We start from the raw sequence: 13,258 nt of genomic DNA, 5'->3' as shown, positions 1-13,258 counted from the left end.
AAACAAACAATAGAATCCATGTGCAGCTCTTTGGCTTGCCAGCTTCTGTCAAACCATCCAACTCATGCCAACATGGAAAATGCATGTTTGATGATGATGATGAACAGCATGTAGACACAAGGTTAAAACTTTTTCCATGCTTGCATGGGTCAGACGGAATTTGTAGCAACAGATATAGCCATCCCTCACTTGTTTCCAAGCAAGATAATCATTTCTCATGGTCACACATGTTTTTAATAGAAGACTGGAAACAAACAATGCAATTTGTATGACAGGGATGCGCCTTTACAATCATAACATGATGTGAAAACAAAGGCACACATCTACACATACATGCATATATTCAACAATTTAGGTATCACTTGTAAGTATTGATAGGCTGTGTCAGTTCTAAGCAGAGATATGATCAAAGCCATTCTAACCATGAGCACCTTCTTTTCTTAGGTGTTGCATAACATCATCAGCTGGTAACACCTATTTTCCATGTTGGCATGGGTTGGACAGTTTGACAAGAGCTGGCAAGACCAGGATCCACTTGTCTGATTTGGAATGGTCTCTACAGCTGGATGCTCTTCCTAACACTAACCACTTTATAGAGTGTACAGGATGCTTTTTATGTGGCACCATCACCAGTACTTTTTATGTTGCACCAGGGCCACCAAGTACCTTGCAAGACTAGGAGGGTGGGAAGCAGTATTAAAGGAACGTGGCTTTGTGCTAGTTGAGAGATTTATGGGTATAGGAGGAGTAGATACATGGATAACACAGCTGGAAAACAAAGGAGCGCAAGTTAGAGAATGGTAAGCAGAATTAGATTTGGAAGCTAGTGGGTGTATTTTGTGGAAGATTTGGTTAATATGTCCAGCAGGTTGAACTGTGCAGTGATGATAGGATATTAGTAAGTGGACAAACCTAGCATGGTAGTCTTGTATTTTATTTTATTTTTTGACAGACAATGGATGACAGAATTCATGTTTAAGTCTCACTGAGAATCAAATTATATTTTTTATTCTCTAGGGGTATATCTAATATGATCTGGAGGCTTATACAATCAATTGATAACCTGATAGTTGTAAATGAACATCATCATCATCATACAAGCAAAGCTGTCGTTTCCAGTCTCCCATGAAAAAAAAAAGTCTTGTTTGGAAACAGGCTCAATTTCTTCCTGAGAAATGTACTAAAGTAAGCATATAATTTACTAAATCATCTTACACAATACAAGATGGGGAAACCATAGGTATGTATATTAATACATTTTCTAACCAGTTGTAAACTTGTAAATGATCTACAGTTTTTTTAAACCCATTCTCATGTAGGAAATTATATTTGCATTTTTATCCTTTTTATTCTTTTTAAGTTAATTTTTGTTTTTAAAACAAAAACAAAATCTGAAAAAAGAAATTAAGAGAAAAACACTTGTGTTATGGATTTTTATATTTTATTCAAATGATAAATATACATTAAGAGGAAAATGCTGCAGAAAATATTTTAGAACATCCTTTTTGGTTTCCAGCAAATGGCTTCTTTTCAAAACGGTTTGTTTCCCCTTCCTTTAATTTTGCTTTCTTTCTCTTTAAAACTTCTTCCTCTGTTTGTTTTTGATAAAAACCTTTGCCTTCAAAATTAATGTCTGATGATGCCACTACTTTCTTTTTCCGTTTATCTTTAACTTTTTTTAATGTTTCTGCTTTTTGGATGCTTTCAAGGCGAAAGCTTGCAGTGCGTTTAACTTTGGAATATTCTGCTTGTAGACGCATTTTATGTGCTGCTTTCTCAAATTCAAGACTTTCTCCAAGATGTCTCCAGCGGAATCTACTTAAATATTTGATATTCCAAACTTCTCCAGCCCATGGAGACCTGTGTTTACTTTGTACTTCCTGTCCATTTAACAACTTTGCAGCCCGCTTTGCATGTTTTTTTTCTTTAAATTCAACCCAGCCTTCTTTGTAAATACGTGCTTTTTTACAAACTCGAGATTCCCCTGCAATAGAAATAAAATCAAATCAATGCTACATGTAATGTTTTGACAATTTTTTACATCATTAAACTATATTAAAATAATAATCTAGCCCAACAAATTAGAGAGAAAGTCTGCTTAGATGAGATGCAGTTCGGTTTTGTGCCGGGTAGAAGCACCACTGATGCTATATTCCTGGTAAGGCAACTGCAGGAGAAATACCAAGCCAAAGATAAACCCCTATACTTGGCTCTTGTTGATTTGGAGAAAGCCTTTGACAGGGTCCCCCGACCCCATTATTTGGTGGACGATGTGGAAACTGGGGATTGACTAGAGGTTAATAAGAGCTGTACAGGGATGCCATAAGTAAGGTAAGAGTCGGCAATGAGTATAGTAAAGAATTCCAGGTAGAAGTAGGGGTTCACCAAGGATCAGCTCTCAGCCCCCTCTTATTCATCATAGTCCTCAAAGCAATAACAGAGGAATTCAAGACAGGTTGCTCCACAGGAGCTCTTCTATGCTGATGACCTTACTCTCATAGCAGAATCACTACCAGAACTAGAGTAGAAATTTCAGGTATGAAAGCAATGTTCAGAATCGAAGGGCCTTAGAGTCAATGTTGCAAAAACTAAAGCCCTAGTAAGTAGGAAGGCAAACACATCACAAACCCCTTCAGGTAGATGGCCCTGCTTGATCTGTGGATAAGGTGTAGGTAGAAACTCTATAAGATGTACCCAGTGTAAGCTATGGACGCAGAAGAGGTGCAGCAACATCAAGGGAAGGTTAACCGGGATCATAGCTTTTGTGTGCGGAAGATGTAGAGGAGCAATAAACACCGCAGATACTCAGAAAATAAATTCTATCACATGCCAGGGAAATGAAATAGAAGTAGTTGATAGCTTCTGCTACCTAGGTGACCAAGTCTGAAGTGGAGGTGGATGCTTGGAGAGCATTGCCACTAGAATAAGAATAGCCTGGGCAAAGTTCAGGAAGCTCCTACCTCTACTGGTGACAAAGGGCCTCTTGCTCAGAGTGAAAGGTAAATTGTATGATGTATGTGTGCGAACTGCCATGCTACACAGCAGTGAAACATGGGCAATGACTGCTGAAGACATGCATAGGCTTAAAAGAAATAAAGCTTGTATGTTCCGCTGGATGTGTAATGTCAATGTGCACACCCAACAGAGTGTAAGCACCCTGAGAGAAATGTTGGACATAAGAAGCATCAGATGTGGTGTGCAAGAGAGACGACTGCGCTGGTATGGTCATGTGCTGTGTGTGGATGAGGCGAGCTGTGTGAAGAAGCGTCACTCCTTAACAGTGGAAGGAACTCATGGAAGAGGGAGACCCATGAAGACATGGGATGAGGTGGTGAAGCATGACCATTGAAAGTTGGGCCTCACAGAGGTCATGACGAAAGACCAAGACGTCTGGAGAATGCTGTGACTGAGATGACCTGGCAAGTAAAGTGAGATCACAGCTGTAGCCTACACCAGTGTCGCATAGCCAGCCCATTTAAAAAGTACCCTTGAATCGTTGGGCAACACGTCGTGCTTAAGGAGACCTATTAAGTCAATCATCATCATCATCATCGTTTAACATCCGCTTTCCATGCTAGCATGGGTTGGACGATTTTGACCGAGGGCTGACAAACCAGATGGTTGCACCAGGCTCCAATCTCGATTGGCAGAGTTTCTAAATCAAGATTGGAGCCTGGTGCAACCATCTGGTTCGCCAGCCCTCAGTCAAGTAAATCAAAATCAAAAATCAAATCACAATCAAATGGAAATTGTGGTTGTAGCTGATGACAGTGCCGCCTGACTGGCTCTTGTGCTGATGGCACGCAAGAAGCACCATTCATGCATGGGTCGTTGCCAGTACCGCCTGACTGTCCCGCCCCACCCCTACTGGCTCTTGTGCCAGTAGCACGTAAAAAGCACCATCCAAACATGACCAATGCCAGTACCACCTAACTGGCTCCTATGCAGGTGGCACGTAAAAAGCACCCACTATACTCTCAGAGTGGTTGGTGTTAAGAAGGGCATCCAGCTGTAGAAACATTGCCAGATCAGATTGGAGCCTGGTGAGGCCTCCTCGCTTGCCAGTCCTCAGTCAAACCAATGCCAGCATGGAAAATGGACATTAAACGATGATGATGACGATGAGATACATATATATATATATATATATATATATATATAATATATATATATATATATATATATATACAGTGTACACAGTTGTGTTTGTGATATGCTTGTCCACTACAGTTTGAAAACAGGTATTGGCTTGTTTACATACCGTAACTTAGCAGTTTGTCAAAAGAGAATGATAGAATAAGTACAAGACTTTAAAAAATTCAAATAGCAGGGTAGAGTGTTTGACCAACCCTTCAAGGCTGTGCCTCAGCATGGCTAACGTCCAATTACTGAAAGAAGTTAAAAGAATACTTTACCATCAGCTTGTAGAAATACTCGTCCAATTTTTCCACAACGGGAAAGTTGCTCTTTTAATACTTTGACATTCATGAAACGAGGTATGCGACTCAAGTAGATAACACCTGATTCTGCTTCAGAAATCTGAGAGGGAAGGATTGTCTTTTTGGAAGCAGATTCGTCTTCCTCTTCCTCATTTTGCTCAGTTTCAAGTGAATTGGATTCTTGCTGTAAAGAAAAAAGAATGTGAAGCACAATTAACCATTTAGCATTCAGATTACTCTGTTAAATGTAATGCTTATTTACTCACATTGTTTTAGATTTATCATGCAGTATCTTCTAGCTTTGTCATTTCGATGGTGTGATTGTTTATTTTTAAAATGACATGTATTCTACTGGCACTCCATCGGTTATGACAAGGGTTCCAGTTGATCCGATCAATGGAACAGCTGCCTGCTCATGAAATTAACATGTATGTGGCTGAGCACTCCATAGACACGTGTATCCTTAATGTTGTTCTCAGGGAGATTCAGCATGACACAGAGTGTGACAAGGCTGACCCTTTGAAATACAGATACTACTCATTTTTGCAAGCTGAGTGAACTGGAGCAACTTGAAATAAAGTGTCTTGCTCAAGGACACAACGCATCACCAGGAATTGAACTCCTGATCTTAAGTTCATGAGTCTGAATACCATAACCTCTCAGCCAATACGCCTACACTCGAATGACGTAGGCCAGACTACCTCATTTGAACATAAAATGATAACAGTTATTGATTGTAGAATTGGAAGTGGTGCGTTCATGATTGGTTGTTGCGATGCGTCTGCATTAGCAATGGGTATATATAGCTACGATGTATAAACGTACGTTAGGTGATGTGATATTGGATAACAATAGGCGGAGGATACTGTGTATATGAGAGAACCCATTAAGTCATTGTTATTGTTCTTTCCCTACTCCTCTGTTTTAAGCCAATGTTTAAGCGATATCAAACCAGTGGGGGGGGGGCAAACATTACAACAATGAACACGTGTGGTTTTTACAAACACCTTCTGTGGTTTCCTTTCGACTGTATTTCTTTTTACCTTCTGCGAGACACGAACTGGATTTTGTTTTTAACTAGGAACAATATATTACTGAACTAGTTACATTAGAATATCTAGTTTGGTAGAACTATTATCTTTTTCGGGATTAATGTCGATAATGTTTAGAAGTTCTTGAAACAGATTCTAAAATCATCCCTTACAATACATGATTTGCTTTCGAACTCTTCAAAAACTCATGGACGGCACATTTGAGAATATTATTAAATAGATGTTTAATTAATTCTGTAAATATATTTCAGTAACGTTATAATAATTAATAAGGCAGCAAATTACCTCAGGAGTTTCGTCTTCCTCCATCATTTTTTTTTCTTACCGGTGTAAAGTAACATCTATTTGTCCGGTGCGCGCTTTTTCCTGTTCCCACTTTTCGATTCGAGCTGACTGCCGTCTATAACAGCATATTGCACCCCTGAACCAATAACCCAAACTGCCATTCCTTCTGAAACTGACCCATGTATAAGTCACATTGTCTTATATGATTTTAACCTCAAGCGACTTAGACACGGGGCAATGCTAAAACTTTTGTTGTATGCGTGCTATTTAACTACTGATAAATTACTTGCGATCGTTACCACCTTATTCTATGTTTGACTGAACTATAAACAACTTATATTCCAATTAAATTATTGCTAACACAAATTACATCTTATATATCATTTATCTTTACTTATTTGTAAATGTCACTGAATGATGTCTGTTTGTTGTCTACACCAACTGTCTTAGTCTTTTTTTTTTTTTTTTTGTGAATTCTCCTGTAGCGGTCTCTGATATCCTCACTGTTTGAGTGACACGGCAGGAATGATCTCGTTTGAGATTACAGCCATCTTTGGCCGAGTTGTTCCTGTTGTAACCACTAACCTGATTGGTTGACATGTGGCACGAAATATCACTACTTATTTCGTGCCACTGGCCAAAGCCAACCAATCACGGCCTTTGGTTAAGGTCCCATTTCCTAGGCTCTGTTGAGCCACCTTACTTGTATATAAGGGAGCGTTCTCAGTATACTTGGGTCTTTGGTTCTAGTCCTTATAAGGACTAAACCTCTGACCACAGAGCTACTCAACATGTTCCAGTCACAGCGACAGACGATCACCCACGACAACGCTAATGTACACTCACCACAGAAAGCCTTCTATCTCCGCCGCCGTCGTCACCATCATTGTACCAACTTCAAGTCGCCATCACCATCGTTCACTTCAGACATGTACACACCAACTTCACAGAACCACGCTGTTAGAGTGAATCCCTTCACCAAGTAGAAACAGCCTGTCTGAAGATTTCTATATTAAGAGAACCCACTCGCCGATTGAGACCACGACCGCGGCTCAACAATAATTCGCCCAACCGGCCTCCGCCCGAGACACAACATCTTGATATTGAACTCTTACATATCGTGTACCTTATGAACTGTAAACCAATTTCCATCATTAACTCTATGCTCTGTACCTACTATGTCACATGCTTTCACCTTTATTGTATCTGTCACACACACGAACACACAGACACAAACTCGTGTTGCATGCACACACACACACACACTTGCTAGCACTCACAACCTTCTAACATTAACATCATTGTAAATAAAATCTTATCTTCTTTCAAATAGTGGAACGGCTTGTCGTCAATTCATCTATATTCTGTTGGCACTATATTGTATAAATTGTATTTATGGCTTATCTTATTTCGTTAGGGATGCGACCGTGTGACTTACCTACGTCACCAACCTCCACATACGGTCGTATTTCCTACACTGGTGACCCCGACGTGATCAAACACGCAGCCATTATTATTTCTTACACTCCCTATACATGTAGATAAACAGACAGACAGACAGACAGACAGACAGACAGACAGATAGATAGATAGATAGATAGATAGATAGATAGATAGATAGATAGATAGATAGATAGATACAGGTATATATGAATTGAAAATAAGCTAAAAGAAATGCCTTGTGGTATTTGTTCTGGCTCACTACATTCTGAAGTGAAACCTTTCCAAGGCTAATTCTTTCCTTTCCATCCTTTGAGAGCCTGTAACAAATAACTGCCTAGATTCTTAGCCAGGATTCAAAACCAAATCTACATTTTTCTACAAATTTTCTTCCTATTGTTCTCAGCTTTTGCACTTAGAACTTTATGAGAATCAACTGCTACACTTAGTTAAGTTCTATTGTTTAGGTGAACATTCCTGGGTTAAATACAATTCAAAAGAGATAAACTCATTACTTTCAATTATTCTCTGACCCTACCATCCAGCTTTCCAACATATATATATATATAGATACAGTAACCCAATTCAGCTCTTCCTTCTTTCTTTTGGCACCAATGGAAGAAGCATCTCATGCACATGATGACACAACTTTCACCCTCTCTACTTGTCTAAGTTCTTTAATTCTTTTTCTCTCGTTCTTCCATTCATTCTTCTAGTATTCAACAGAAGATGAACTGAACTACCTACAGAATGGATAACAAAACAGCAAATAATCTGGGTACCACAACAACTTAAACAAGTAGCAATGAAAATAAAGGGCCATTTCAATTAATAAAATTAATAAAACTTTTCTTCCTCTCATTCATTTGCTACATACAAAAGGTTATAAACCAATAAAATAAAATAAAATAACAGTCGAGAGTAATGAACTGATGAAGTTGATTGTTCTGGCATTTTACATTCTGAATTCTTAAGAGGTAGACTTTACCCATTTCCCAGTTTAACATGACCTGATGATAGCTTGGGTGCTTTTAGGAGAGTTCACTCTGTTGCAAGCATATGGGCCAGATTTCCAGTTGCTGGATGGCTGTTTTATAGAGAATTAGCTTTCCAACTATATAATTTTGGGTTCAGTCACACTGTGTGGCACTTCAGACCAGTGTCTTTTTCTATGGCCCTGTGCTGACCAGAGTCTCATGACTAGATTTAGTAGATGGAAACGGAAAGAAGCCTACTATATATATATATATATATATATATATATATATATACATTATATTATATATATATATATATATATATATATATATATATATATACAGGGTGCAATAGATAAATTGTCGCCATTTTAAATTTTAAATTTCATACATTGCTTGTTTTTGATTTTGTCGGCTACACAGTATAGTAGTGTCAGTTAGGCACCATCTGTGACAAAAACAGCACCATGATGCAATTCACTCTGCCAGAAATTTGGAAATGACCTGCTGTACTGCTTGGCATTTGTGCTGGCAGTTCCAATACAAAGTGCCAGAAGTTCAATTATGAACATGTATCAATACGAACATGTGCTGAGAGTGATAAAAATCAAACATCCAGTCAACATCATGGTGTTTGGAGTGATCACTAGTGATGACAATGTTATGCTTCTATTCATCTTCCCACATGACCTCAAATTCAACATGGAGGCCTACATTGTGCCTGGTGGAGGTAGTGCTGCCCAGGGTCAACAGGGTGGCTGCTGGAAGACCCTATGTTTGCCAACAGGAATCTGTGCCATGCTACACAAGCAGAAGAATCCAGTCATGACTGTCAGACAATTATGTGGGACACAGTTGAGTGAGAGACCAACAAAACTCATTGTAACACCAAAGATGAACTGAAGGCAAGGATTATGGCAGCATTCACCAATTTAAACAAAGAGACCATTCAGAAGAGTTGCAGAAGGTTCCAAAGATATCTGGAGACTGTGGTTAAAGCCAATGGCAATTTTACAGAATAAATCTACTCTTTAGTATCTCAAGATTTTTTAATGTAATTTTGGTAAACATGACTGTTAAAATGAGATGTCAGTGTTATTTTCATTTTTGCGTAATTTAGACAACAGTTTATTCACCATTCCCTGTATGCATGTATATGTATATCTATCTATCTGTCTTTATATATATACATACATACATACCCATGCTAGCGCGGAAAACGGACGTTAAACGATGATGATGATGATGATGATATATATTATATAAAATCCATTCTGTCTGTCTATGTGTGAGTCTTCTAGGATCTCAGGCATCCTCCATCTGATTGCGCTCTCAAATTTAATATATAGATACCGATGGTATCAGGGCATGTATAAGTCTTGGAAAAATTACAAAAATTGATTCCAGGTGAGAATGCGATTGATAAAGCTGTAGGAACATGCATTTGTACATGCAAGTACATCAGCTGTTGCAATCGATACTATGCGTACATGAGAAAAATGCATGTGCAGTTTGCGCAAAAAAAAGCCAGCTGGCTTGAAATAATGCCACAAAGTGCAGTATATTTAAAAGACCAAAAAATTAAGATGCGAAAGAGATATTTTCTTCAAACTTGGCATGAAGGAAGGAAAGACTATTTGGTTTCTCAAAAAGTTTTTTTTTTTTTGCTTTAACTTCGTTTAACAAAACCAAAAATTTTATTGAAATAAAGGCATGCTTAATTATTTTTTAATGAAAAGAAAACACGTTTCTTTCCTGCCAAGCTTACTGTTTAAACCATGTTTGTGTTCTCCCAGTCAACAGCCTTATCATTACTGGTACTTTAAACTCTTCGGTTGCATATTTGTATGAATAAAATCGTTTTTCTTTGGAATAGAAAAAAAGGCTATTTTCATTTCTTTTTTTGCTGGTGTCTCAAATTTAGGCTAAATCAGTGTTTCTCAAAGGGGAGGCCTATGGGATGGTCAGACAAGTTGTTTTGAGAAAATTTGGTTTAAATGTTTGACAACTCAGCACCGTCCATTGGATGGGGGGCATTTTGCTTGAATATATATATATATATATATATATATATATATATATACATGCACAGACATACACAGATATGCATATATATATATAAACATGTAAATAAATTAATACTTAATCACATGCATGTGCACATTTCGCTTTTCTATTCAAAACGTAATTTATTTTGATATCTACTTTAAGCTATGCATACACACATATGACTTAATTATAATTTTCAGGTGAAAATACTATTTTGTTAATTTTCTGATAATGTATAATGCTTTATCTAGTTGAAAACAGGTGGGAATTTCTCTAGGTTGTGTTGGCAGTCTCTCATTCAGAGATAAATCTTTCTGGCCACCATAAGGAATAAATCAGTTCTGGAGAAAGAAGACACACCTTGCAACAAACAGAGGTAAGACTTCCGATTATTATTTAGCCCCTTTAAGGTAGCAAGCTAGCATAATCGTTAGCACATTGGACAAAATATTTAGTGGCATTCCATCCGCTTTTATGTTCTGAGTTCAAATCCTTCCTAGGTTCACTTTGCCTTTCATCCTTTTAAGGTCGATGAAAAAAGTACCAATGAAGCAAAATTTGGGGCCTTGTGCCCATAGTAGAAAGGATTATTCAACCCTTTTGATACCATTCTACCTGAGACTGCCATTGATCCAATGATACAAACTCCCTATTTTAAAAGGGATCTAAATTGAAATCTATCAAAATTTCATGTTATATTCTAAACATCAGTTCAATTATGTTGAAATTATTTTATTAAATTCTTCATTATTTTAAAAATTTATGGAAACAAAGGTAGAATAGTATTTCAACAGAAATACACAGTAGCAGAAGGCTTGAACTGATAAATAACTGTTTCTGCAAATGAACAAAGCTAAAACATAAATTCAAGGTGAACCATGTTGGAATGTTTTAGAAAGAACTGAATAGTACAGAATTACATTTAGAGGCATTAAAAGACAAATGTAGAGATGGGTAGACAGCATTAAAAAACAGATTTTTTTGCTGCCAAAAACAGATTTTAATGATAAATTATTGAGGTGCTCTTTATACTGCCTGAAAAAAATAAAAGAAGGGAGATCTGTGTGACACCAAAGACAAAGGTCTTCTACTATAGCCCCAAGCCTAGTAAAGCCTTGTAAGTGGATTTGGCTGATAGAAACTGAAAGAAACTTGTGGGTGCCGTGTGTATGTATATTTATATATATACATACATATATGTATATATATATATATATATATTATATATATATATATATATATATATATATATATAATATATATATATATATATATATATATATATATATATATATGTATGTATGTATGTATTTATGTATCTATCTGTGTGCATGTGTGTCTTTGTGTTGTGTTTGCCCCCTCCCCAATGCTTGACAATAGATGCTGGTTAATATACATACCTGTAACTTAGTGGTTTGCCAAAAGAGACTGATAGAATAAGTATCAAGCTTTAAAAATAATTACTGGGATTGATTTGTACAACTAAACCCTTCAATTTGTGTTCCCCAGAATGGCTACAGTCCAGTGACTGAAATCAATTAAAGATAAAAGATATCAAATTAATGTGATAGTGCATTGAAAGATGGCCTATTCACCATCTTGGACATCTCTTTTATAAAACTCTAATTATAACATCATACTTATATGATAGTCTTTATTAGGTTATTTGGCTTTAGATAATCAAGTTTAATTTCTATTTTGAAAGAGATGTGCTGCAAGGAAAAACTTAGGGTATAAGGCAGGTTGTAGGCATTAATAAACTAAATCAATGAAAAGTCTGATTACTGTGAGATATTTATTTATATAACAAACCAAATAAAAAAGATGTATTTTCATATGTTTAAGTGTGTGTGTGATTGTGTGTATGTATATATATGTGTGTGTGTATGTATATATATGTGTATATAAAGGCGGCGAGCTGGCAGAAACGTTAGCACGCCGGGCGAAATGCGTAGCCGTATTTCGTCTGCTGTTTCGTTCTGAGTTCAAATTCCGCCGAGGTCGACTTTGCCTTCCATCCTTTCGGGGTCGATAAGTTAAGTACCAGTTACGCACTGGGGTTGATGTAATCGACTTAATCCGTTTGTCTGTCTTTGTTTATCCCCTCTGTGTTTGGCCCCTTGTGGGTAGTAAAGAAATATATATATATATATGTGTGTGTTTGTGTGTGTGTGTGCGTGTGTATATATATAGTTGAATTAGGCACTTAAGTCGTGGCACCAAGTCAGTCCAGTATGGTCCACACAGCTTGAATAAAAAGGTGAATACAAAGCAAATAATTAACAAGGATGTCCAAGTATCAGTGCATTACGGCCGTTTCAAGCAGCTCCATTTAATCGATCAATGAAAACATTATATCAATTTAAAATAAACTGGTCTCCTCGGATGCATACAACCATATAGATTTCCAACATACAGGACACACCATTATAATTTTCAAGCAAATTTTTCATCAGTACTAGAGACCAAAATAATTACCTTCTCTCTCTTTGCTATTTTTGTGGCATAATGAATTTAGGGAAAAAATATGTATGTATGTATGTATGTATGTATGTGTGTATGTATGTATGTATGTATGTATGTATGTGTGTGTGTGTGTGTGTGTGTGTGTGTGTGTGTGTGTGTGTGTGTGTGTGTGTGTGTGTGTGTGTGTGTTTATATCTTCAGTAGATCATAAATCTGAAAAAGAAGCACACTCTAAGTTACAGAGCAGTAGAGTATTTAGAGAAAGACAGATGTGGCCAGTTTGTGGGGTTACCCTGGGTTTCATGTCCATATAGCACTTAGCTTTATAGTGTTTCTTCAGACTTAAACCCATTGGCCTATGACCTCTCTAGCAAATGGTCTCTAGGCCAACAGGTTTTTGGTTTGAAAAAATGCTGTAAACTTAAGTGCTTTATGGACTTGAAACCCTGGGGTAACCCATAGGCCAGCCATATTTATCTTTATGTGTGTGTGTGTGTGGATGTGTATCTATGTATGTATACATGTGTATGTGAGTATGTTGTATTCATGT

At 37.2% G+C, this 13,258-nt stretch overlaps 2 protein-coding genes across 2 annotated transcripts in view; one reads left to right on the top strand and one right to left on the bottom strand.

Moving 5' to 3' along the window:
* Window positions 1-1,421: 1,421 nt before the first annotated feature.
* LOC115215768 (activator of basal transcription 1) lies at window positions 1,422-5,920 on the bottom strand. The gene is made up of 3 exons (XM_029785066.2): window positions 5,777-5,920; window positions 4,416-4,623; window positions 1,422-1,984 (listed from the first exon to the last, which is right to left on the bottom strand). The coding sequence occupies exons 1-3, from the start codon at window positions 5,801-5,803 to the stop codon at window positions 1,464-1,466; spliced, it is 756 nt and encodes a 251-aa protein (XP_029640926.1). The 5' UTR covers window positions 5,804-5,920; the 3' UTR covers window positions 1,422-1,463.
* A 4,563-nt stretch (window positions 5,921-10,483) lies between these two features.
* The window catches only part of LOC115215920 (monocarboxylate transporter 4-like), a 27,471-nt gene continuing 24,696 nt past the window's right edge, over window positions 10,484-13,258 (top strand). The window contains exon 1 of the mRNA XM_029785280.2: window positions 10,484-10,618. The gene's annotated coding sequence lies outside the window, so the exon portion shown is untranslated. The remainder of the gene's footprint in view (window positions 10,619-13,258) is intronic.

This window comes from Octopus sinensis, linkage group LG9 (assembly GCF_006345805.1).
Source record: "Octopus sinensis linkage group LG9, ASM634580v1, whole genome shotgun sequence".
Taxonomy (NCBI): Eukaryota; Metazoa; Mollusca; class Cephalopoda; order Octopoda; family Octopodidae; genus Octopus; species Octopus sinensis.
This window is presented reverse-complemented; position numbering and strand designations above follow the sequence as displayed.